Genomic DNA, 27,339 nt, shown 5'->3' with positions numbered 1-27,339 from the left:
TGCAGGCTGCAGGCAAGGTGTGAAAACACACTGCTGCAGCGGCGCTGCCTGCAGCGCGCCAAAGCAGCAGTGTAAAAGCGGGCCCCAGCTCCCCCAGCCGCAGCGCTGTCCCCCCGGGAGGGGAGGGAGGGAGGACACAGGGCTGGGAGTTTTTCTCCTGGCGCTGACTACACTACTACAGCGCTAGCGCGCTGCTGCGCGGCCAGCCGCGCGGCAGCGCTTTGAAGTTTAAGTGTAGCCATAGCCTGTGCTGAAGCTGACTGAAGTGTCTAACTTAGCAAGACCGGAGTAAAGGCAGTGGTGAGCTGGAGCAGGTTCCCACAGGTTCCCAAGAACCGGTTGCTAAAATTAGACCTCCGTGGAGAACCGGTTGTTAAAGGGCCAGGAGGTGGGCAAAGAACTCCGGTCCGTGGGCCGGACCATCCTGTTGCTCCCAGGATTCCCAGCTGGGGAGGCTGAAGCTCCCCCGGCCCTTCCCCCACTTCCCCCCAGCTGCAGCGTGGCCAGCCGCCGGCACCAGCTGGGCAGCTCCGCTGAGCTCCGGAGTTGCTTTGAGCTGCCAGCAAGGTAAGGGGGGAGGGGGCTGCAAGCTCTAGGGCTGCTGCGGGGGCAAGTGGGGCAATTTGCTGCAGGCCCTGCAGGGGCCCCCGGCCCCACAAGCATGTCTCTGCCTGCCCCGGCCGCTCCCCCACTCCCTCCCCTTCAATCAGAACTTTTTATAGGGAACCGGTTGTTAAAATTTTGGCAGCTCATCACTGAGTAGAGGGGTGTCTGTTCTGGCAGGAGGGGGTTCTCCGTGGTATCCCAGCTCATCAAATGATGGTCTCAAGGGAAGACAAATGAAAATTGATGTGCAATTTGCCTGGGAAAAGGCTGCCCTGAAAAAAAGAAAAGGCTGCTCACCAGCAAACCCTGGACTTAAAAGACAAAGCAATTAAGACCCAGAAGCATGAACTTGCTGTAGGAGTGGAAAAGGTGCACAGAGCCATGTATCCTGGAGCTGGAAGTTGGGGTCCTGGTGACTGCTTCAATGGGAACAATCCCCAAGGACTCTGTAGCTGGAAGCAAGCCTAACCTGAGTGAAAGTGGGGGGCAGGGGCGGGGTGAGTTTTGCTGGCCAGTGAAAGGTCTGTCATAGCCGGTAGCTGTGAGCCTACAGCTGGATCAGGGTCTCTTTCCCTTTAGGGGGACACAGAAGTGTCTGCCCCAGAGAGAAGCCCGAAAATGAATTTTAGGTATACTGCCTCCGCCATGGTCAGTGTCCAAGTCTCTGACAGTAAGTTCAAAAGGAGGGCGTGATGATTCTATATGATTTTATAAAATATGCTAATAAGTTTAAATATAATGTAACTGAAATATGCTTCATGCAAAAGGTCTCTTGTTAAGGTATCATTACAAAGCTTATAATCTACTGAGTGTGATCATCCTATTTGTATAAATGTACCACTCTTGTATATGAAACTAGAAATATAAAATATAACTCTGAGGGCCTATTGTAATTATGCGAAGTGTGGCCCATTAATGGTGGTTTGGAATCTTGATGACTCCCATTAACCAGGACAATTGTCTGCAGATGGCTCGGTTTTACTTGTAAGTCTCCCTGTATACCTGTGTGCTGGCAAATGGGTAATAAAGTCTTACAGTGACATGTGATCATGTCACCTGAACTGCAATCCATCTTTAACCTGGTCCTTTTCCATTGAGAAGGAGGGAGTGGGAACCCAGAGAGGGACAAAGGATTCCCGCCTTATGCAAAAGATATATAAGTGAAAAGAACAAAACAAAAACTTTCCCCCACAGATTTGAAAGTATCTTCTCCTCTCATTGGTCCTTTTGGTCAGGTGCCAGCCTGGTTATTTGAGCTTCTTAACCCTTTACAGGTAAAGGAGGGATTTTATGCTACCCTTAGCTGTATGTTTATGATAGTTATAAAGGCCCCTTTACCCGAGTTGGTCAAACTTATTTTCCCTCAAATGTAATTAAAATATTGTTTTTCTGTGTTCTAGTGCTTGACCTTGACTAGAAGTCTGTGACCTTCAAAACATTATTATTGTGATGTTTCCACCTTTACCTGAGTAAAATGAACCAGTGTTCTTGTCCTGCTACACCAATTACATCAGCAAAGGCAAACTTGCTGCATCTACAGGTTTCAGATTTGTACTTGATGAACACCAGAAAGGGATTCCTATATTGCATCCACACCTACTATAAGGAAATCTGGTCAAAGTGAGATGCTGGTTCACATGATTATTATTGGTTGATAAATCCACAAGTACTGTAATACATGTATTATTTTGGATTGTTCAACAGTTCATGTGCAACTTAATGATTGCAAAATATGCTATTTTCAGACTATGGGTGAGATTTTCAAAGGCATGTATGACATTGAGGAGACTAACTCTCACTGACTTGCAATGGGAGTTAGTATCCTAACTGCTATTTGTGCCTCTAAAAACATCCCCTATTATAATTGCAGAGGGAACGGATGGCTCGGAGTGTAGTTAATGGAACATGGAAGCTTTCACCTATTAGTCATCTGTACAAGAATATATTTTTGGTTATTGGTAGTAACCAAAGTTAGTACTATCCTGTGTCTCTTTGGAGGCTTTTGTGATGGCCACTGGTTGGTAGCCAGTGTTTAATTTCTACTAATCAGGGTATCCACATTACAACTAGCACATGACAATTGTTGGCAGTCTCAAGATAAAAGCCAAGGATTGGACAGGTATCCATCCTGGACTCTTCTCATCTAATTCATACAACTTTCACCTCTAGATCAGGTTTGAGTCACAGTGTGGAGGAAGCTTACACTGAAGTTCTCTCTACTCACAGAAAAGGCAATTTCCAGTGTTGTCTATCCACCACTACTTCTAAGCACTAAACTTTACTCTAAAACAGTTAGAGCTTGTCAACAAATAGGGAGGAAATTGTAAGAGTTTTCATATAAGTTTTTTGTCTGTTTTTAATATAAATTCTGGCCAGCCCAGAGCTAGCTGAAAAATGGGAAAGAAAGGTGGGGTGGCAGGGGTGTCATGAATATTTAGTATAAGCCTTTTATAATTATTTTGCTGACATTTTGACAAAAATTCCAGGCCTCAAATAGATAAAAATCCATACTGTTCAAGTTATATCAATAGTTTCCACCACCACCTTCCTACTGCATTGATTAAACAAAACACTAAAGTGAGAAATGTATTGCATTATTATATTTAAAAGTTCACTAACCTCTATTGGCAAAGGGGTTGGGATGCAATCTGTAGGCACGTGCAAACAGGGCCGGCTCTAGCTTTTTTGCTGCCCCAAGCGGTGAAGAAAAAAAAAAAAGCCGTGATCGGCAGCAGCTCTACCGCGCTGCTTCATTCTTCAGCGGCAATTCGGCAGCCGGTCCTTCTCTCTGAGAGGGACTGAGGGACCTGCTGCTGAATTGCTGCCGAAGACCCGGATGTGCTGCCCCTTCCCATTGGCTGCCCCAAGCACCTGCTTCCTGCGCTGGTGCCTGGAGCCAGCCCTGCCTGCAAAATAAAAGGCTGTGTGAAGACTAGGCCCTATATCTTTAGTTTTTGTGTTTCAAATTTTCCCTTAGTTTAAACTTTCTTAATTGCCACCCTCCATTTTACCTATTATACTTTGTTTTGATTCCCATGTCTTGGACCCCAAAACTCTAATACCATTTTACATGTATCGTAAGGATTATTTAGGGCTTCATTTTCCTCTCCAGTCAAATTTTCTTTTGATAAAGTCTATAGAAACTATTATCTACAAACCTAGTCACCAATCTCTACAACCTATTATTCTGATATAGTTTATAGCCAGGAATAATGACACTTAATTGATTGTTCTCAGCATAACATGTTTATTGAATAAGATCAATAATGAAGTCCGAGGACAGCTATGTGGAACAAAACAAAGAAGCATTTCAATTTTGTAATTTTCTCAAAAGGTTATTGTTTGTAAAGTTCATTTAGGCCCTGATTCAACAAAGCAACTAAGCATGTGTTTAAAGTTCAGCACATGTTTTGCTGAACAGGGATAGAGTTAATCATGAGTTTAAAGTTCATAGCACAAGTATATGCTGTTATTACTGTTTTACTGATTACTGAAGGCCACATTACTGCAGAGCTGACGATGCATGCTGATCTTCCTGCTAGTGCACACACAGTGCAAGAGGTGGTTATGGCCAGTGCAGCCAGGCTAGTTAGTCTGTAGTGAGGGCTTGTTTGGGCAGGTTAGGAAGACAAAGCCAAAGCACAGCCTCACAGTACAATGGATAGCGTAAAGGGACAGCAATGGAGAGTGCATTGGCTACATCTTTTCAAAGGGTAGCAAGACCCACTTCTCACTCTTACCCCTTTCTGCCCCACCTCAATACTTCTGGAGAGCTTACACATAATATCTGCAGTGCACAGGCAGGGCACCACTTCCATTTCCCTGTGCAGATGTTCTCCGTTGAGCTGTAATTTAACCACGAATGGAGGACCAAAGATGCTAGGCCCAAATTCATACACAACTTAGGTGAATGGGTAGCACAATGGCAGATGAATTTCACTGTCAATAAATGCAATTAAGCCTTTAAACTACTCCTACACCTCACTGCATTCTAAATAAACTGTGACATGGCAGCCCAGGAAAGGAACCTGGGCATCATTATGGGTTAGCTCAATAAAGTTCTCTGCTCAGTATGCAGCTGTGGTTTAAAGGAAAACCAGACAAGATGTTAGGATGCATAAGGAAAAGCATGATGGACAATACAGAAAGCCTCATAATGCCACTATGTAAGTCAATGGTATGTCCTCATCTGCAATACTGTGTTTACAATTTTAAGAGGCTATTGCAGAATTAGAGCAGGTTCAGAAAAGGACAATGAAGATGGTTAGGGGCATGGAAAGCCTTTCTTAGAAAGAAACTGAAGAGACTGGGATAGTTTACTTTAGAAAGGAGAGGAATAAGAAGGGCCATGATAAAAGTATATAAAATAGTGAATGGTCTAGAAAAGGTAGAGATTTTGCTCCCCTTGTCTCATAACGGGACATTCAATGATATTAAAATGTGGCCAATTCACAACAGATAAAAGGAAATACTTTCCCACACAATGTGTAATTATTCTGTGGAAAGTTGGGAAGTACAAGAATTTAGTAAGATTCAAAAAGGGACTAGACGTTTATCCGGATAACAAGAATATCCAAAGTTGTAACAATTAATGATAAACATTTTGAAAGGGATATTAAACCTCATGCTTCAGGTTTTAAACCAATCTCTAGTTATTAGACGTCAGGGTAACATGGGGCGTGGGGAGAGGGGCAGGTTATTCCATATCTGCTTACTGCAGATTCTTGCACCTTCCTCGGAAACTTCTGCTACTAGTCAATGTCAGAGACGGAACGCTGGATTAGACGGACCTCAGGGCTGATCCAGTAAGACAAGTGTGTTTCTATACACACTGCCATAGCATGCAGTGGGTTTTTACCTCTCTGGCTATTATGCACCATAAATAAGTTGGACTGCATTTTTCTTTGTAATATGTAATTAGGTCAATGAATAATTTGGTGAAGCATTTTCTATTTTGTAAATTGCAATGTTCTGATTTATTTTGAGTGCAGATAGTTAATGTGTAGAAAACTTTGGTCTCATTAAAATGGAGACCCTTGTATTCTACCATTCCATATCTCTGCTTCAGTCTGATGGGATCTCATATATTACATTGCCTAACGCACAGCCATCTATAATTCACTATGCAGTTACCATAAACATAGTTTTAACATTTCTGATGTCTGCGAGTAATTGAAAATACACACTAACAATAATAAATCACAGTTGGGGAGACTTACTCCTTACTAATCCCACATGATGAGTTTATCACTGTCTGCTGAGAAGTGGCAGATAAAGACTGAAAATCTGAGTGTTTACCATAATGTCTAGAGATTTGGATAAGATCGAGACAGATGGAAAACATACCTCTTGGCCTTTGTTATTAATGCATTTACTATTTGTTTATAGTCTGTGGTTAGAGCACTACATGTCTGAGAAGGTTACTTCTATAAAATGTAGACAGAAAAGTTGGGAAAGTGTATATAACTGGTACAGAGGGGCTCCTCCAGCGGGACCCACAGTAGGAGTAGTGTAGCATTATGCCTAATGATGGTAAGATTATTATTATTTGCCTACAATCTCCAATCGTGGATCAGGGTCCCATTGTGCTAGGTGCAGCATGAACTCATAGTAAAAAGATTATCACAATTCTAAAGAGTTTACAATCTAAGTAGGCATACAGCCTCCAGAGGTACTCGCTGAGGTGCAGTCTTCAGTCAACCGCAGGGAGGTAGGACCATCACTGATCAGATACATCTTATGGGGGGCATTGAGCATGACCATCAGCACTGGCCAACTTCCATTCTTGGGACAGGTTGCCTCCTGTCCAAAAGCCTGTAAGTCCTCTTCCCCACTGTGCACCCCTGCTCCCATGTCAAAATTTGACTCATACTATATGCCACATGAAGCTTTCCTTTTAGTGCTATGCTACATATTAAGGGGAAAGATCTGTTTAAAATATGCAATTTGGCATAGTGAGGCTAAATTGCCTAATCTATGCTGTCTGTGACATATTGTGCACAGTATGAAAAATGACATTTTTATTTTCATGGTGATCCTTAAAAAGTAAATGCATAACATATGCAAAGTATTGAAGTGCCTAAACTCCAGTTTCCCATTCACAATGCAAAGACATATAATGCACCACAATGCAATCTACAGAAAGCCCATGCTGTACATTTGTTTATAGGACACTTCATTAGTAAATGCCATTTCATTTGAAAAAAAAAAAGAGTTGCTAGATCTTCCCTTTATGATAATTTTCTATTGAATGGGGCTCAACTCCCCAGAGAGAAGGCACTGTGCAGAACTTTGTGGCCCTCTGGCACTGCCTGTCCCATGTCCTGAGACCTACAACATGTGAGAGGTCACACTGTCTAGGAACACTCATGGGCCGCAGACTACAAAATCTCTACTGCCTTTACCTGGGATATTGCCTTCCCCTTCCTTCCAGCAGGAAACCAGAAACCTGTCTCTGTACCCTTGTATAGCATATTTTTTATTTTCTAATAGGTCATCTTGACTTTTGTACTTATATAATGTATTTGCCAGTTGTATATGGAACAGAAAGTATGATATTGGGATGTTACTGTTTGTTTTACTCATATCTGTACCCAGCTTTATGGCGTGAGCTTTCATGTCTCTTTAATCTTCTCAGTACTTTCAGTCCTGATATGCCTCAATTAATGTAAAAAGATTTACAGCTGCACCTCTAGGAATGCAAAAGGTCTCTTGTCTATTGTACCACCTTGCCGTTGGGACACTGGTGGGCCTGGGCCCTGTGAGAGACTGCTCCTGTGAGCCAAACATTTCAATGTCTAAGCATATAAAGAGAAATAAAACAAAACTAGTGTTTAGAATTAAAGATCTGGGCCCAGAGCACCCACTTCCAGACCTGATGACTAATATTCTCCAGGGAGGGCTACCCATAAAGATCACTTGCAAGTTGTAACTGGTGCAGAATGTCCAAACTCCCACAGAGACAAACCTCATGGAACTAACCAGGACAAAACTTGCATTAGAGAACCTATTAATCTGAATGGTGAGTAACTTTATTTAGATGAAGGCCATGGCAGGGAGGAAAAGCAGAGCAGTTTCTTGCCACGCAGTTGTGCACCCAGCAATTCAAAAGGCCTATCCCTGGTATTAGATTACCAGATGCTCAGGTTTTTACTAACCCATTAGCTATTACAGCTGCATTCCTTGTTTTTTATAAGAAGTGCTACAGCTGTGAATCCATTAAGTGTCTCCTGAAGTGATGCTGGACTCTGGAGATTATCACTCACCTCTCCTTCAGAAAAGAATGGAACCTCCCCAGCGGCCTCATAACGCTGGAGAAGCTCCAAGATAACCTCATACTGTTTAATCCTAGCAAGTCTTTGGGAGGGGGAATGGAGACAGGGACAGATTTCTCCCTGAATTCTCTGAGTTCTTACCTTCAGGTGTTTCCTGTTCTCCAGAAGGTGTGTGAGGACTGACTATAAAGGTACTTTTGTCACTCCCTTGAATTAGGTTTTCAGAGAGACAATAGCAGCATGCAACATATTTAGTTATACACCTGTCTTCTTGAAGGTGAAGAAACTCCTGGTAAGGTGTTGGCCCAGATGCCTAGAAAACTTGATCCCCATACCTTGGGCCTGATTCTCTTCTACTACACAGGGTTTACACTGGTGAAAAATAGAAGAATCAGGCTCCTTTGCCAATCCATTGGCAAAAAGTGATCATAGCAGAGCCCAAGATCTGTCCCTCTCTTTACAAGATTAACTAAAATGAAAGAAGAATTCTCACTTGCTCAGCACTGCTCACACAACCAACTATGTATGAATGTATTTTCTTATGGCTCTTTCAGAGCATGGAGGTACAAGGTATTTGAATAGAGATGCTCTGCTGTTTATTCCTTCTCCCATGCCACTGTATAATGTAAATTTGATAACCATAGTTGTTGCTATTAGTCTGATTATCAGTGTGCCCATATTTTGTTCCTCATTAGCAAAATTTAAATCTCCCTCCCAAAAGGCACCTTTGCAGACTCTTCATCAGGATTTAAAAGTAGTAATCTTTGTACAGCATTAAACATGAAATGCTAAATTCTTCAGTTGACTCCTCTTTTTATCTTCACAACTTATCTGCAAACAGGTTATAACTCTTTCAGATTTGTTTGCTATTTTCAATCACTGGCACAAATGATTTGCCAAACAAATTTTAGGCTGTAGGTTGTTTATGGCCTGTCTGCTATAAATAACCAGGGATGGCTCTGATTAGTCACCTAAATCACATGTTTCTGTTCACTAATTGGAAGGCCTAATCTTTATAACCAGGAGGAATACTTGAATAAACCAATCAGGAAGAGGGTGAGGGAGCACTTCAGACCAGGGGAAAGCAGAAAATCAGCAATAGCTCAGTCCTAGAGAACAGTTACAAGAACATTTCCCCATTTCTTTTGCACAAGTACATTATGTTTGGCTAGGTATGAAGATCCCAGATTTAAAAACACTTGGGTTCCTTCATTATTGAGGGAGAAAGATGTAAGCCAGATAACTGACACTGTTGCACTTAGAGTAATTTGGGTATAATGTTTGTCCTATGCATTTGTTAACAAGTCACAGGGCATCATTTTGGAAAAACTGCGGGGAGGGGGAGAAATTTGCTATCCTAATGACCTCATCTAAAGTGGGGGTGGGAAGAGACCAAGGGATGGGGAGCAACTTCCCCCTTAGCAAATCATGCCCCTGACAGCTTTAAGTTTGTTGCTCCTCTTTCCCCTGTCTATGTTTAGACTCCGAGTTCCACAATGCAGGCTTCATGGCTTCTGCAACATTTGGAAAGTGCTTAGCACACTAGAGAAGGACACCAGAAATTAGTAGTAATTTATAGCCCCTCTAGCACCCCAAGTAGTTGCATATGTTTGTGTACATGCATGTGTGAGGTACTAGTTGTGGAGAAATCCTTGTCTGGCTCATTTACTTACCCAGGAGGTTCAAGTTGTTGCTAAATGTTGTTCACATCCCCCCGAGCAACAACACGTAGTATTTCAAATACCTCCCAAGCAAATTAATTAAATCCCCTGATCTCCATTGTATGTCCCTCCCTTATTGCCAGTCAGGCTGCATAGTCATTCTTTTGTGTGTGCATATGCACAAAATGAGTCCAAGTATACTTCTCCATCTCAACATATTAACTGAGTTAGAGCCAGGACTCTGGTCTGGGATTTCAGGCAACACTGTTTTACTGCTGTGATTTGTCCCACCCAGTAGAGAACCATGTTTTACACCATACACTAGCAAACAAAACACTATAGTCAAGCAATTTCTCCTACAGAATGGACAGGAAAAGACAATTATTTTTTGTTTTCAGCTATTGGAAGGTGAAGCCACATAAATATGAGAACTGGGGAAAAAGGGAAAGTAAGGCCATCTTTGCTGCCTTTCACCCTCAGGTGTGCTTAACACTGCAGTTGCATAACTTGGGAGATATTCTGACAATAAAAATTCAGGACTCATTAGGTAGCACAAGATTCCATACCTGCTGGAGACACTTTTGCAAAGCACCTCTGTGCTACAGTGGGAAACCGAGCAGGGGCTACCCATAACTGAGATATTCTTCCAGCTTTCCAATATAGTATTTGACTTAAGTTAATATGGAGGGATTTGCCTAACAAGTCAGGGTTGATTTAGAAGATTGTTTTAAATAGAACTCATATTCAGCCACTATATTGGTAAAAGAAAATCTCTTAAGTGTTCATTAATCATTGTTAAATTACAATGAAATGTCTATGGAAGTTCATATGATAACCACAGCAAGACCACATGTATTCATTATGGTAACTGCTACTTATAACAAAAATGAATTAATAATGTTGGGACACTAAAATGAATAGACTGGCACTTCAGTACTGAAATATTCAGTCATAGAATCATAGATTCACAGTCTCTTTTTTTCCTAATGTCATTCACAAACAACGTTCAGAAATTCAGCCAAATTCAGTCCTGGGTTAAGAGACTGCAAATCCACTTCCAATGGAGTAAATCAGATGTGACTTTGGCCCTATGTTTGGAAAGCCCTCCAGCTGAAATGAAACGAAACCCATATTTTAAGGATTAGACACATTTGTTTGGAGTGAGGAATGTGACAGAGATGCACATTCTTTTTTATTACCAGAATCACATCTCATATTAAACAGAAGCAAACATGGCAAAAGACACATGATTGTTTCTCCCACCCCCTGCCTGCAACTCAAGTTTTAAACTTGCCTCAATTTTAATCTTGCTCCAAAATGTCATTATTTCATTTCTAACCAGTCTTAGTGTTTGGTTTAGTTTTGTCCTGCATAAATTTGAAAAGAAATTAGTCTGATAAAAAGAACAGGTAGGAAAACCTAAGCCAGTATCTTCTATTGTTTACAAATCTTTTTCTATTATAAAGATCTGATCAATACATGATTAACCTTGTTCCATTTTTAAATGGCTTTGGTCACAGTAATTCAGTTCTTTTGAAATTTAATAAAATGTCAGGACTGGATTTAATTATGTTCATTTTCATGCATAGCTGATATAACTCTTGGGTGTGGATCTAATCTTCATGCTTCCTTGAAGAGCATGTGCAGATCCCATTTTAACTCTTAGTGGTACTGTTAGGGGCTCCAAAACTTATTTTTTTCTGTATGGTTTGAAAGAAGGTAAGCAGGCCTGCTTAGTCAGAGTCTCTTGTTGGGATATCATAGTATAGTCAGGGAATGTACAGCCTAGAAATACCTGAGGCAGAAGGGAGTGAGATGCATGTCTCCACTGAAGAGAGGTTATGTCCAGGGGAGCCTGAAGCCTAGACCCTTGCTGAACCAAAGATGGAGAATATAGGTGCAGCTGGCCTGAAGTGTGACAGAGGGTACTCCCGCGGTGTCACAGTAGTATGATGCTACTTTTTTCCAACAACAGTGAGTTTGTAAATGCTCAGATTTGCTCAGGGCAAGCCAGTAACATAGGTAAAGTGCATGCATGTAATAGAAATGACAGACATTCAGATTAATTATTCTGTTCAGTCACACAACTTTAAGAGTACTGTTGGCAGTAAACTGACCAAACAGATTACTGCTATAGGAGAGTCTTTTTCCATGGTTGCCCTTCCTTCCCTTCCTGTCAAAATCATCTCAGACTCATTAAGATATTGGTAAGTCTGGAATAAGAGATTGTCAGTTGTCCTCCATTATAATAAGTTGCTCTGATGTCTCAGGACAATTTCCAAATCTGGGGCCCTATACAGCAGACCTTAGTCCTGCAAAACTATTGTTTGTTAGAAGTGCTACAGGTTGAACAGCCCTTTGAGTCCAAGGTATTTTTCATCTGTTAGATAAATTATTGAAAATATTGTAGCCTAATTTCTTTCCCACCCCTACCATTTATCCATACAGCTGAAGTTCCATAGCACGAAGTGACTATCGGAGTGCATTATAGCAACCACATGTGTGATGCTACAACAAAAAGCTGTATAGCTTTGATGTTTCATCCCACAGAGTACTGAGATAAAGCACAGGAGTGGCAATTTTCATGTCTTACAATTGTAAGAAATATGAAGGTCATCAGGCTTGGATTTTGTACACTTACAATTTAAAAAGTAACTTTAAGACTACAATTATACAGGCCATTTCTATTCTTAACTTGGACTAGACACATGGGACCAAACTTTCAATTTTTCTGTTTGATTTGTGCATGAAAGTGACAATTCACATGAGTGAATTGTCACTTTCATGCACAAGTGACAGAGCACAAAATAAGTGTATGCAAGTGATTGCACAAAAGGAGGCCAATGTGAAGTCTTTTGAAAAGCTGGCCCAATATCTTGTATGGAGTATTAAAGTCTGTCAACAAATGCTTGACTTCAGCTGCAGAGGAGATGACTTATTTTTGCAGTTCCTCAAAACTATGCTTTACTGTATGGATAATAAACATTAAATAAATTAGAAAAGGTAGTTTTTGATTATTTATTGTATCACCAGTATAGAAAGATAGCTTTGACTTCAAAATGAGTACAACCTGTTGGCAATTCTAAGCATGTTTTGTTTCAATTTATCACATTCAGTGTTTTTTTATTCAATCAGAGGCATGACGCTCTTATGCAACACAGGCAAAGTATGAATTTTTAAAGTATAAGCCTTATAAAAGCTAAAGTTAATATCAGATTCATGTGAATTCTACATTAAAATGTTGGCAAAAGATTCAGTAATAAAAGAAACAAACAATCTGTACTTGAAAGAGCACTAAGCTTAATTAGCTCAATGAAAATGCATGGAGGCATTAATAGGAGAGTCAAGATACATTAATTTTCCAGATGCTTAAAGTCAGCACAAGTGCCCAGTACCTACGTAGGCAATACTTCTAGGGTGAAATTCACCCTTGTGCAGAAAGCCAGCACAAAGCCTACGCACCACAAAAGTCTACTGCTTTAAATACAGGATGAGCCCATAAGGTTTATTTGGGGCAGAGACTTTGTGCTGGCTCTTTGCCTGGGGATTCACCACTAGTGCTTTACATAGTGTTGTAGAGTAGGATCCTGATTAAATGATACAGTATATTTTATTCTGTCATATTCATTTTTATCACAAGCATGAAAGTGATCAAGGCAGAACTAGATGACCCTACTTAGTACCAGAGTTAAATGTTTGCATGCCCTTGGTGAACTAATCTGTTAGCTTGGTTACTTTGGCAGCGCTGCAGCAGGGCAGCAAAGCACAGGGTGACAACACTGCCCTGCTGCACGCTGGCGCTAGCGCAAAGCGCCCAAAGCCCCAGCCCAGCGAGCGCGCGCCCAGCAGCGCTGTCCGTTCCCCCCCAGGAGCTGGAGAGGACAGCGCTGAGAGAGAGTTCCCCAGCGGCGGCGCTTTGACTACAGCGCTGCTTCAAAGCGCGCGCGGCCAGCGCTGCCGCGGCAGCGCTTTGAAGTTTAAGTGTAGCCATAGCCTTAGAAGGTAGCCATCTGTTTTTATGTGCTATGACATTAATCAGCAGCAATGCCTAATCATCTAGCCCCACCCTTGTCACATTCAAATTGCTCCTAAAACCCCACTCCTCCTGCAGCACTGCTTACCAGAAAGAAATGCTTTCAGACCTCAAAAACCAGAACACTGGAATTAACAAGATAAGCAACTGCCATCACAACAATCTCTTTGTTATATTAAAGTAGGAGCATGCATGGGCTAAATTCATTCCTGCTACAACTCAAAAGAAATGGTTATAAGGGAACTTTGGCCCATTTTCCTTTTGTCATGTCCTTAGGAGTTACAGAATCACTCATTCAGTCACAACTTTCCTAGACTCAATATCAATATACAGAGCATTAAAAATAATCTCTTTCCTTGTCCATCCCTACCAGTTCTATTGTCTCTGCTTTGGTACTTCATTAGTTAGTAAGAAGGGAGTACTGAAAATAAAAAAAAACATGCTTTTCATTGCTTCTCTCCTCTCCTCCTGTCCTGGATGGAGATTCTCACCTTTGCTCCCATTTATGGACCCAATGCACAGAAATACCTCAAATCTGTTCTTTCACAGAGCTTTTTCCAAGGTGGTAACCACACATTTCACATGAGAGTTTCAGAACAAGATCAGACAGGCCAGAGCACTCAGTGCTAGGATCAGCAGTCTCTTCAGCTCACCCTTCCAAAGCAATCAGATGAACTCAGTGCAGCTGAGCTGGCTAATGCCGACACAAACCTAATAGGTGAATTAAGAATTCTGCTACCATTTTTAATACAAGCTAATGAGGGTTGGATTGACAGAATGCAAACAAACCATTGGCAAAGAATTTGTAGGGTTTTTTAAAAAAATATTAAAGCCTGCAATTTGCTCTCAAATAGAATTAATCACTGGTGTAATCCCTCTGGAGTCAATTGATTTAGAAGAGAGATTATTTTAGCCCGATATGCCTTCCTGAAATCCCCAAGTACACCTATTGTTGAATAGAAGCATTTGTCCAAACCTCTGTTTTGTAAGGAATTAGAAGGGAGGCTAATTTCATTAAAATGTTGGATGTTAACCAGACAGTTATTCAACTTATTTGTTTACAATACAAGGCAAAATATACTCCACTTAAACATTCCTGTTTCATGGAGTTATCTGGCTATTATAAAATACTTGAATTTCATAGTTAACCTGGGGCTGGATGGCTGGATCCGTATTTCCTCCAAAGCCAGGCTGAGCACCTCTGGAGAGTGGACCAGATCTATAAAATGAAATAGGGTTTTCAAAAGCTACTAGAACTCCCTCTCTATGAAAATGTTATTTCATGTACATTCATCTGTAAATTAAGGCAGCACTCTTGTTTCCAGAAGTTTTTATTTTCAGTACATGTGAAGTTTGACAAATACAAGATTTCAACACCTTTTATATAATGCTTTTGCTTACTGTGGATGGTATGTTGTGTTTGTCCAAGATCCAGTGCTTATATTATCCATCAGCTTTCTAGGATGTAGAGATCTTAAACAAATGAACATATCAATCTTTCACCTAGGCTTTATTTTCCCTTCAATATCTAAAACCCATAACCACCCGCAGCGTTCTTAAGACTCTGATTTGGTATTTCCTCTGGCTTTTTTTACCCACAGGACAGAAATCTGTAAATCCATAGTTTGCAATAAGACCAGTATGAGTCTGATCTATCTTAACATTGGCTATAGGAATTATTGGGCGAGTGTTTTCTGGGCAAAGTAAGAAATGTGCATGGTTTGGTTTCAATTGTAAAGATACAGGAGTATTTTTAAAATTCAGAATTTTAAAATGCAATTAGCAGCAGCCTAGTCTATTCTGTACTGTTATTTTTACAAATTAAGGTGTAAAAGCCCTTCAACAGTTGGGAGAAGAATTCCCCCGGTGTAGGCATTGCACAGGCACCTTCAGAAGCCCCAGTCTGTGGGGTACATTGGGGCAAGGCCATAGCATATGCTACTGAAGGGATTCTGGGCACCTCTAGATTGCAGAACTTCCCATAAGCAACCCAGCCAGGGCTACAGTAATTTAGAGCTGTTCCCTGGTATGCCTAAATCACACCATGTACTGTTTTGGTTCCCAATCATCCCCACCCCCAAATCCCAAGGATGTGGGCTTAAAAATCACCTTTGTCCTCTGCCTCCCCTTTGTGTGTTGCGCCTCTAGTGCACAATCTCATGCCATGTGTAGGACTTCCACTGAAGTAAATTGTATTTCAGCATGCACAGTGGCTGAAAGATTACATGCTCAGAATGATGCTTTAATGTATTATACCTGGTTCATTTTCCTATAAACTTTGAGAAATGGTACTCCTCAGTCATTCCATTGATGTCAGAGAAATGTATTAGTTTTTCATTAACATTTAAAGAGACATTTATACTCAAAGTTTCATCCCAAGCTGCTGCTCTGACAGGTCCCATTTGGGGTATGTAGCACATTTGACCACGCTAATACTCCCCATGCCTATGTTCTGAAGAGGTGCAAGCACTGGGATTCTGCCTAACCCAGGTGAAGGTGTGCAAAGAGGGGTAAAAAGCTAAATGGAAGCAACCAGAATGAAGCTGGCCCATGTTCTCTTTATAACTTTGCACATAAGATCACCATTAAGAACAGAATTATGGCTGATTTCAGTTTTAATCATATTTACTGTCCAGATTACTGCTACAAAAAGACTAAATACATGAGACCATTTACTCATTTCCCTAACCCATCTCAAGTAATGAATGTACAGTGAGGCATCTAGAGGATTGGGAGGGGAGGCAAACATCCCAGTTGTGGGTTAGCGAGCAGAGGCCAAGAAAGGCAGCAAAATGGGCATGACACATTAATTTAGCACTTTGTGGAGCCAGTATGGTCTAGTGGTTATGGCACTGGAGTGGGAGTCAGAAGACTTTGTCATAGATTTGCTGTGTGACATTGGGTAAATCTCTTCATCACACTGGTTCCCTCCCACCCTTTGCTGTGTTATCTCACACTTGTAAATTCTTGAGGGCAGGGACTTTCACTCACTTGTACAGTGCACAGCCCCCAAGATCTCAATCAGAAACTAGTGTAGTACAGCTTTATTAAATGACAGCTACATGGTTTTGCACTGTATTCTGTGGTCCCACAGTTTATCACAGGAGGTACCTACGAGAAGCTAACAATGGTTGAACAGAGGTTTACTGAGGCCTGAGTACAGCAAGGGGCTGGGCTTTTCCTTCTCAGCCTGGACAGGGAATGTCCACAGCTAAATGTCAGAGGGGTAGCCGTGTTAGTCTGGATCTGTAAAAGCAGCAAAGAATCCTGTGGCACCTTATAGACTAACAGACGTTTTGCAGCATGAGCTTTCGTGGGTGAATACCCACTTCTTCGGATGCAAGTAGTGGAAATTTCCAGGGGCAGGTTTATATATGCAAGCAAGAAGCAAGCTAGAGATAACGAGGTTAGTTCAATCAGGGAGGATGAGGCCCTGTTCTAGCAGTTGAGTGAAAACCAAGGGAGGAGAAACTGGTTCTGTAGTTGGCAAGCCATTCACAGTCTTTGTTTAATCCTGAGCTGATGGTGTCAAATTTGCAGATGAACTGGATCTCAGCAGTTTCTCTTTGAAGTCTGGTCCTGAAGTTTTTTTGTGCAGGATGGCCACCTTAAGATCTGCTATTGTGTGGCCAGGGAGGTTGAAGTGTTCTCCTACAGGTTTTTGTATATTGCCATTCCTAATATCTGATTTGTGTCCATTTATCCTTTTCCTTAGAGACTGTCCAGTTTGGCCGATGTATATAGCAGAGGGGCATTGCTGGCATATGATGGCATATATTACATTGGTGGACGTATGGACGTATTACATTGGTGGACATATGGACGTATGAACGTATTACATTGGTGGACGTATGGACGTATTACATTGGTGGACGTATGGATAGTACACTAAGAAATGTAAAGGTGAGAAACCCTGGAGAAGCATATCCAAGGCTGTAATATCTACTTCCTTGCACTAAACAGAAACAGTTTAAAAAAAAAGCACATTCCCAGCCATTAGCTTTTACAGTCACGGTTGGTAAAATATGACATAATCCCCTCTGCAGTGAAGCAATTTGAAAGCTGAAAGTTAAAAAGGAACACAAAGCTAAACTATAATATGAGGATTTACAGTATAAACATGATTCTCATGCCAGTAACATGACTAGAGCTACAAAGCAATGAGAGAGTAGCTCTTTGGGATGAAACTACCTCCTGCTGCAAGTTCCCTTTCTGTGTCTTATATCCAGTTCACATCCTTAATCTTCTGTAGCTGCTGACTGAGTGAACTCCGAAGTACTCACACAGTACAAGTACATTCTCTTTGGGAGGATATACAAAGCTCTCCAGGAAACTAACGTATGGCATCAGCTCCCTTCTGTATGAAATAATGTTTAATAATCCTCGGCCTCCTTTTCTATCTAATCTATCTATCTCTGATATTTTCACAGAGGAGAGGGAGCTGTGCTTCCATAGGCCCTGCCTTACCTCAATCCCTATTTAGAATCATAGCATTGGAAAGGACCTTGAGAGGTCATCTAGTCCAGTCCCCTGCACTCAAGACAGGACTAGGTATCATCTAGACCAGTGGTGGCCCATCAGGGTAATCTGCTGGCAGGCCGCGAGACAGTTTGTTTACATTGACCATCTGCAGGAACGGCCGCCTACAGCTCCCAGTGGCTGTGGTTCGCTATTCCCGGCCAATGGGAGCTGCAGGAATCGGCGGCCAGCAGATTATCCTGACGGGCTGCAGTTTGCCCACCACTGATCTAGACCATCCCTGACAGGTGTTTGTCTAACCTGCTCTTAAAAATCTCCAATGACGGAGCTTCCACAACCTCCCTAGGCAATTTATTCCAGTGCTTAACTACCCTGACCTTTAAGAAGTTTTTCCCTAATGTCCAACCTAAACCTCGCTTGCTGCAATTTAAACCCATTGCTTCTTGCCCTATTCTCAGAAGTTAACAAGAACATTTTCCCCCCTCTTCCTTGTAACAACTTTTTATGTACTTGAAAACTGTTATCATGTCCCCCATCAGTCTTTTCTTCTCTAGACTAAACAAACCCAATTGTTTCAATCTTCCCTCATAGGTCATGTTTTCTAGACCTTTAATCATTTTTGTTGCTCTTAGAACTTTCTCCTGTTTGTTCTCATCTTTCCCAAAATGTGGCGCCTAGAACAGGACACAATACTCCAGTTGAGGCCTAATTAGCATGGAGTAGAGCAGAAGAATTACCTCTTGTGTCTTGCTTACAACACTCCTGCTAATATATCCCAGAATGTTAGCTTTTTTTGCAACAGTGTTACACTGGTGATTCATATTTAGCTTGTGATTCACTATGACCCCCAGATCCCTTTCTGCAGTACTGCTTCCTAGGCAGTCATTTCCCATTTTGTATCTGTGCAACTGATTGTTCCTTCCTAAGTGGAATACTTCACATTTGTCCTTATTGAATTTCATCCTGTTTACTTCAGACCATTTCTCCAGATGGTCCAGATAATTTTGAATTTTAATCCTATCCTCCAAAGCACTTGCAATCTCTCCCATCTTGGTATCATCCACAAATGTTATAAATGTTCTCTCTATGCCATTATCTAAATCATTGATGAAGATATTGAACAGAACTGGATCTAGCACTGACCCTGCGAGACCCCACGTGATATTCCTTTCCAGCTTGACTGTGAACCACTGATAACTACATCTCTGATCTAACACCATTGACTTACATGAAGTTATGAATTTGGACCATTATCTAAAGTCTATATTCTAATAACCATACTCAAACTGAATAGCGCCTTACTTCATGGGCAGCTGACTTCAGTGGGACAACTTGTGCAGTAAGGTATTAGTGGGCGAAACTTGCCACAATTTACAACAATGAGTTTTGCCGTTTACACTGATGGGTCCAGGATTTCACTCAGTGTGAGCAGGGGTAAGAGCATCTGGCCCTAAATAAATGGCCTGATTTTTCAAATACCCAGCAGCAACTATTGAGGTCAACTGGAGTTGCTGGAAGCTCTGCATCTTTTAAAATCAGGCCTTGTTGTAAGTACCCATTTTGGAAAATCTTGGCCTTACATTGTTTAGTTTTGTCTCTTCCTATTTTTATTTGAACTTCTTAGTTTGGCATCCAGTTACTTTTCTGGAATTTACCTCTGTGATCTCACCCTGTCTATGCTCCAGAGCATACCATCCCCTTTCCCCTCCCAGTCAGAGAGAGCACAATTTTTAAAGGCTGGATAATTAAACTTGGCAATTCTTTTTCTTAGTATGAAAATGAAGCAAGGGATGTTAACGAGTATTTTATCAAAGAATAAATCAGCACAAACTGCTGTGGGTCTTATTTTTTGTTCTTCTGTGCTAAAGGTATGGAATTTCGTGCCAATATTTGGTTTTCACAAGCTCCCTTACTAAACCCAACCCAGATGCTGCTCTTGTAAAAATAAAATCTCTTGTTCCTCATGAATAAGTTGGACATTGTAGAAAGAACATAACACACCTAACAGAGGTATTTTAAATATAAATCAGACCATTCAAAACAAACAGAAACAGGGGTAGCTGATGGTTTCTGTGGATACTTTACGTTTGTTATGGGTGTAAAAAGAACAGGAGTACTTGTGGCACTTTAGAGACTAACACATTTATTTGAGCATAAGCTTTCGTGGGCTACAGCCCAGTTCACCAGATACATAGACTGGAACATATCTGCCTCTCATCCCACAAATTAAAAAAAGCAGTACAGTAGGAAGCAGTTAAAACAATCTGAAGATCAAAGGAAGATGGTTTAAGATGTGACTCATGCTGAAACTTGTGCCAAACAGCCAACGGGCCAAAGTGTGAAAAACAAATTGTGCAAGGTGAGATCCCCACTGGTAAAAAATGCAGAAAAGATGTGTTACAATTAATTTTTTTGACAGCCTGCCCATCACTTCATCTCTTCTCTTCTTCCTTTGATGTGGCTTGAACTAGTAGCCTCTGTGCTCAGGAGAGTGAAGAAATGGCAACTGTAGTTGGCCTCTGCATTGTGTATGTGTGGTGGAAGGAGGGAGGACATCGAAGTGAATAATCTTTGCACCCTCCTATACCTTGCCCATCTATGAGAAGGCCAAGTACAGCCTGGCCCTACATGCTGTCTGTAGGCTAGCCTTTAATAAATAATACTAATCAACCTGAGATGGATGCACAAGGTGTGGAATCAGATTTACTAGGCACTTGACCAACACCTCAGTAGGAATTTCCACTTTGTATTAAATAAGAAGACAGGTGTGTAACTGGAAACACATTGTCTATTTTGGCCTTTCTTTGCCATTAGAGACAAGAGATCATCATTCACATAAACAGAGAAAGTACAATTGGATTCAGTTTCTCAAATACCATCCAGCAAGAGCTGGAGGGGACTCCCAGAAGTCCCTTGTTAAAATTCCACTACCAAAATGAAGGAATAGTTGAGGTGATTGTCTTGCCTGTGATGGAGTCATCCCCTTTCCGGTTACTATTAACTCATCCTTATCTGGGATGAATTTTATTTCTGGGGCTCATAAAAACACCACCAAAGTGATCAAATTTGTTGCCTTTGGGATACACTGAATTGAATCATATGGCAGGAATTTTCTAAAGGATATTAATTTCCTTCCTATTGAAATGTAACTCTCCACTACACTACCAATATATTGAATAAGCAGTGTTGTTACAGTATATTGAATATAGCAGTGTTGGTAGCAGGATATTAGAGAGACAAGTTGGTGAGGTAATGTCTTTTACTGGACTAACTTCTGTTCAAAAGTTTGTCTCTCTCACCAATAGAAGTTGGTCCAATAAAAGACATTACCTCACCTACCTTGACACCTACCTGGGTAGGCTTTTAAGGACAAAGTATGACTATTTCCGTAGTATAACTTTTTTTGGTAAGTGCTGGTGCTTCCTTCTTTGTTTATAGCATGAGAAAGTGTTTTTGTTTGCGTGCATGTATCTGTGTGCACGTGTGTGTATAATATTCCCCTGTCTCTCCCACCTCTCTGGCCAAGCACATGTTGCACCACTAGGACATACAGTTTATCACAGTCTAAGGTAGAACATTTTTGTCCAAGCCTCTTGTTAAACTATTGGCAGCAAGTTGCTGAAACCTTCTGGAGAACAGGGAACACCTGAGGGGTAAGAATTCACAGAGTTCAGTGGGAAAGCTGTTTGCTCTTCTCCCCTCTCCCAAAGCCTTGCTAGGATTAAACAGTATGAGGTTATCCTGGATTTCCTCCAGTGATATGAGGCCTCTGGGGAAGTTCCATCCTGTTCTGAAGGAGATGGGATTGGTAATCTCCAAAGTCAGTCATCGCTTCAGGAGTCACTTTATGGATTCACAGCTGTAGCACTTCTTATAAAAACCATGGAATGCAGCTGTAATAGCTAACGGATTAGTAAAAACCTGAGCATCTGGTAATCTAATACCAGGAATAGGCCTTTTGGATTGCTGGGAGCACAATTGCGTGGAAAGAAGTTACTCTGCATTTCCTCTCTGCAGATAGTGTGCCAGATCCAAAGCCCATTGAAGTCAGTGGAAAGACTCCAATTGTCTTCAGTGAGCTTTGGATAAAGCTCAGTGCTGTGGGCCTTATTGAAAAAAGACTCCTCATTTTTCAGCAAACAGGTTTTTTAAGGCAAGGTTTGTCTTCTCTTCTCTTAAGGTTCTTGTACTGTGTCTATCACTGTGAAACCTGATTTTGGTAACTTTTGGTCTGGTTAGTTTGCTTCATTAGGTGCGTTGGGTATTCCTGCCAAAGACCCTGAACCCAGAGCTTCATCTCTAAACACCAGTTTTCTTTGCCTCTTTTTAGAGCACTAGAACCTCTACTCTTCTGTACCAGCCTTTGTCATATGTGAACATGCTGTTCAGGTCACTGGAGAATCCTGTGTAATTTGCTCTCAGCAGCAAATTAAACAAGTGATCTTATCCAGCCCTGGAAGAATAACCTCAACATTTCATTCCATTGGGAGGCAAAAAGAAGGGAAAGCATTGAAAAAGCAAAAAGAGTGTGAAAGTTAACACCACAAAGTTGCATAAAGATTTAAAAATTGCATTTCTATAGCACACTTTATCCTGTTCATAAACTACTCCCAGATGGGTACACTGACTCAGAGACGTTCAGTGACTCCCTTAGGGTGGCACAGTGAGTCAGAGAAGAAACTAGAGAAGAACCCAGAAATCCTTACACCTTGCTCTAGCTACCAGATCACATTTCAATATTACAACATTCTCTATTCAGTTCAGTACAGAACCCAAAATGGACTATTGTAAAAGAACAATTATTCAAAACAAATAGATTGATACTGTCTTCAGTTGAACTGAAGTGGGGAAATGAAACGCCATGTCTAGTATGAACCAAACATAATAATAAACAGACTAAGGTTTTACATCCTGTTGCCCTCAGGGCTCCCACACTTTGAAAGCTCTTAGGATTTAAAAGATTTCTGGATGTAGTACATCCAACTGCCAGAGGGCACATTTCTCCCACCAAGCTCTTCACAGTGATTCCTCAATGTGAGATTTGGGCCCCACTCACAGGAAAATTATTATGAAGGGAAGATCCGGGGCCTCTGTTTTAAATTAAATTACATTTATTAATGGACAGCTCTCTACAATCACATGTATAATACAGGTTTTCCATAGAGTCCATTATGATGTGTTACATATTTTACACCCGTGAAGAATGTGAGATTGCTGAAAAGTACTGAGATACCTAAACAGCTGTTATGCATTTACGTTTCAGGTGTGAACATGCAAATAAAGCTTCATTTTTCATACTACACCCCACATTCAGGCACTCTAGCCTCATATTATACTCCACTATAACTATATATTATATTGGATATATAGTTGCATACAGTACGTATACATACAGTTTCAACACATACATGATTCTAATCTCACACTGCTACAAATCAGGTGTTATTCCAGTGAAGCAGATGGTCTAGATGTGCTCTCAGTTAGCCTATGTAAATTTGTAATAGACCTATGGAGTTCAATGGAATTACTCTGGATTTACATAAGGTAACTGAGACCAGTTTTGGCCCAGTGAAGCTACATATGTACAAAACTGGTGCAAGTGAGATCAGAATCAGGTGCAGTATATTTGCAATGATCATGGTAAATAGATAATAAGTTTACGTTTACTTCTTTTATATATGATCAGAAACTTTTGTAATAACATGATCAGCTGACTGCCCAAATGACCAGTGATAGCAGCAGAATCATAGACGTATCAAAATGTAGGTCTGGAAGGGACCTCGAGAAGTCATCATTTCCAGCCCCCTGCACTGGGTTGCTCTCTTGATATCATCAGATCTGTGCAAAATTAAAATCAGTGAGTCTGATTCTCCTGTCACGTTCTCTGCTTTAATCAGACATAACTCCAGAAAAGTCAATAGGGGTCACACTGGTTTATGAATGGTATAAGAGAATCAGGCCCTAAGGGCTCCACTTATCTCCTACTCCAATAAGGGTGAGGTTTGGGTGTGTGTCAAATTGTACTTCCCACCAGAGAGAACTAGATCTCTCCCTGGAGGTTCCACCAGGAAGGACCCACGTGAGCCTTGCACGTTGGAGGTTGTCCAAGAGAATATACTGAATGAGTGCATCCTCTGGCTGACCTGCATCTGCCCAGGCCGAGTCCATGGTACTCAGCTTTGAGTCTATGCTGGCTGGATGTGGGCCTCCTAGAAGGGTGGGAGTCTGCAGGTGCATTGTGCTCCTGCAACTGTTCCTCAAGCAGGCTTTCCACCACCAGGGTTCTGTGCCCTGTGCTTCACTGGTGATGGAGAAACCTTGGGCTGAATCAAGACCTTACTTCAATAGGTCGAATGGGTGTGACATGATTTCACTTTCCCTGGTTTAACTCTGTTGACTTAGAGGACTATTTTTACGCTGGTCTGAGATCTTAATCAGGCCTTATATCTCATCTACAGCCCACTTCCCAGAGCTTTGCTTTCTAAATTTGGTGAAAATCACACTCTTGCAAATCTCCTCTACTAAGCAAGCACACGTATATACTGAGGGCTAAATCCTGCTTGCCTTACTCACATTAGTGAGTCTCATTTAATCAAGGAGATTAACTACCAAAACTGAAAGGTAAGTTTGCTATTTATCTTATCAAAATCTCTAAGAATCAATGGCAAACACCCAGAGTTTCTTTCTCTGTATGTCATTTCTATAAATACATTGAGCACTGAGATTAGATAGGAATACATTTCCCCAGTTGTGATTTACCATTGCTAGGGCCCTACTAAATTCACGGTCCATTTGGTCAATTTCACAGTCAGAGGATTTAAAAATAATAAATTTCATGGGTTCAGCTATCTAAGTCTGAAATTTCATGGTGTTGTAGGGGTCCTGACCCAAAAAGGAGTTGTGTGTGGGGGGGGGAGAGGGTTGCAAGGTTATTGTAAAGGGGTTGCGGTACTGCTACCCTTACTTCTGCGCTGCTGCTGGCAGCGGCACTGACTTCAGAGCTGGACAGCTGGAGAGCGGCGGAAGACAAAGCCGCCGCCATCAGCAGCACAGAAGTAAGGATGGCATAGTATAGTGTTGCCATTTATACGCTGCTGCCTGCAGAGTTGGGCCCTCAGTCAGCAGCCACCACTCTCTGGCTGCCCAGCTCTGAAGGCAGCAGCAAAGAAGCAAGGGTGGCATGGTATGGTATTGCCACCCTTCCTTCTGTGCTGCTGATAGCTGGGTGACGTCTCCAGAGCCGGGTGCCTGGCCAACACTTGCCGTTCTCTAGCTACTCAATTCTGAAGGCAGTGGAGAAGTAAGGGTGGCAATACTGCGACCCCCGTAAAATAACCTTGCAACCCCCCCAACTCCCTTTTGGGGCAGGCCCCCCAATTTGAGAAACGCTGGTCTCCCCCATGAAATCTGTATAGTATAGGGTAAAAGCACACAAAAGACCAGATTTCATGGTCCGGGATGAGTTTTTCATGGCCATGAATTTGGTAGGGCCCTACCTATTGCTAGTGCTTATTTTCAGTTACTTATAGAAAAAACATTATGTTTATGGTAACTGCATAGTAAATTATAGATGACTGTGTGTTGGATAGGGTAATATACAAAGTCCCATCAGTCTGAAGCAGAGATACTGAACATCAGAATAAAAGACTCTCCATTGGAATGAGAACCAAAGATTCCTACACATTAACTACATGCACTCAAAAATAAATAAAAACATTACAATCTGCAAAACAGCAAATGGTGCATCAAGTTATTCATTGACCTAATTACACGTTAAAAAGCTAATAAGAAATCTAATGTATAGATGTTACATAGGAAAATGTTAGTTACAAGATTACGTAAGAAGCATAAGATACATTTCTAAACCAGGTATCAATATAAAATAAAAATGTAAGGGTAAACTATGAAAAATACATCTTTTATAGTTTAACTAATGTGCAGCATTCATTTATGTAACTATTTCTAGCTAAAAGGTGATGAGGTCTGTTATTCCTTAACGACCAAAACAGACTTCAATGTAACAAACTGGGAAAAATAACAAACTGGGACAATTTTCAACTTTCATTTGGGAAAAATTCCAGATCATTAAACAAATGTGTTCAATTACCTCCTCCCTTTGCTCCCCCTCAAGGTCTCAATGAAACTCTTCAAGTTGATAAATGGCTACTATGCTCTTTCTTTAGATAAGATCCCCCTCACCCCCAACAGTCTTAGCAATGTTTCCCTTGGGTGAGGGATTTGAGTGTGATTTATGCCCCCTATATTAAACTGTTATAACCTGGCACATATGGCTTCCTGGCAAGCTGCCCTTCCTGAACCCCCGTCATGGGCATTAGAAACTTGGGGCACAATTCTGCCAGTTGATGACGTACTGTGTGCCCTCAACTAGTACTGAGGACAATGGAAGTTGAGGGAATTGTGCACCTGGCAGGATCAAGTTCTGTATTTACTCATCCCTATAGCTTCCTGGTTCTCTTGATTCTCACAAATGAGTGACAATCCATGTCATGCATGATGATGATGATGATTATTAATAATATACATTTATGTAGATGCTTTTATCCTGAAAGATCTCAAAGTACTTTTTAAATTCTCTCTCTATAGGAATCATATCTGCTACTGTCTAATTGAAAGAAAAATATGTTTCTCTAATCTCCTTCAGTTATAGCAATCTTAGATATTATTTGTAACAACAGAAAGTTGCCTGCAACATGTATTGCAGTGATTGTGTGATGTATGAGTGTCCCATAAAGATCTGTACAGAATTTAAATCAGGATTTCAGGGTTTAGCATGAAAATCTGGCTATAGACAGTGGTTCAGATCTGTTAGGGCTGAGGTGCATTCTTTATTATGTAGAACACTGTCCTACAGAGTTAAGGGTACCCAGCATTTTGAATGACTATGCTCCAATGATATATGTGAGATACATTGATTATATTTTCATCTTCTGGACAGATGACCTAAACTCCCTCATAGATTTCCACCACAGCTTCAACAGCCACCACCCTTCCATTGAACTCTCTCTGGAACACTCCCACACTAGCATCAACTTCCTGGACACCACAATCAGCATTTTGTTGTGATGCTGGGAATTCCTTTCCCAGACCTGAAGAAGAGCTCTTTGTGGTTTGAAAGCTTGTCTCTCTCACCAACAGAAGTTGGTCCAATAAAAGATATTACCTCAGATACTTTGTCTCTCTAATATCCTGGGACAGACACTGCTATAACTACACTGTTTAGGCTCCATAAAATAGCTCACTTGGGCCTCAATTCAATAGTCCATCC

At 41.3% G+C, this 27,339-nt stretch overlaps 1 protein-coding gene across 3 annotated transcripts in view; it reads right to left on the bottom strand.

Moving 5' to 3' along the window:
- SLC28A3 (solute carrier family 28 member 3) overlaps nt 1-14,226 on the bottom strand; it is a 123,589-nt gene extending 109,363 nt beyond the window's left edge. The window contains exon 1 of one of the 3 annotated variants that reach the window (XM_039545389.1): nt 14,103-14,226. Coding sequence is in view for 1 of the 3 variants with exons in the window: in XM_039545388.1 (XP_039401322.1) it covers nt 14,066-14,077 (12 nt within the window). In the remaining 2 variants the exon portion in view is untranslated. Of the gene's footprint in view, nt 1-14,065 lie in introns of all 3 variants that reach the window. The other 2 variants (XM_039545388.1, XM_039545391.1) reach the window with 2 other exon arrangements.
- Nucleotides 14,227-27,339: the final 13,113 nt, after the last annotated feature.

This window comes from Mauremys reevesii, linkage group 6, assembly GCF_016161935.1.
Source record: "Mauremys reevesii isolate NIE-2019 linkage group 6, ASM1616193v1, whole genome shotgun sequence".
Classification (NCBI taxonomy): domain Eukaryota; kingdom Metazoa; phylum Chordata; order Testudines; family Geoemydidae; genus Mauremys; species Mauremys reevesii.
This window is presented reverse-complemented; position numbering and strand designations above follow the sequence as displayed.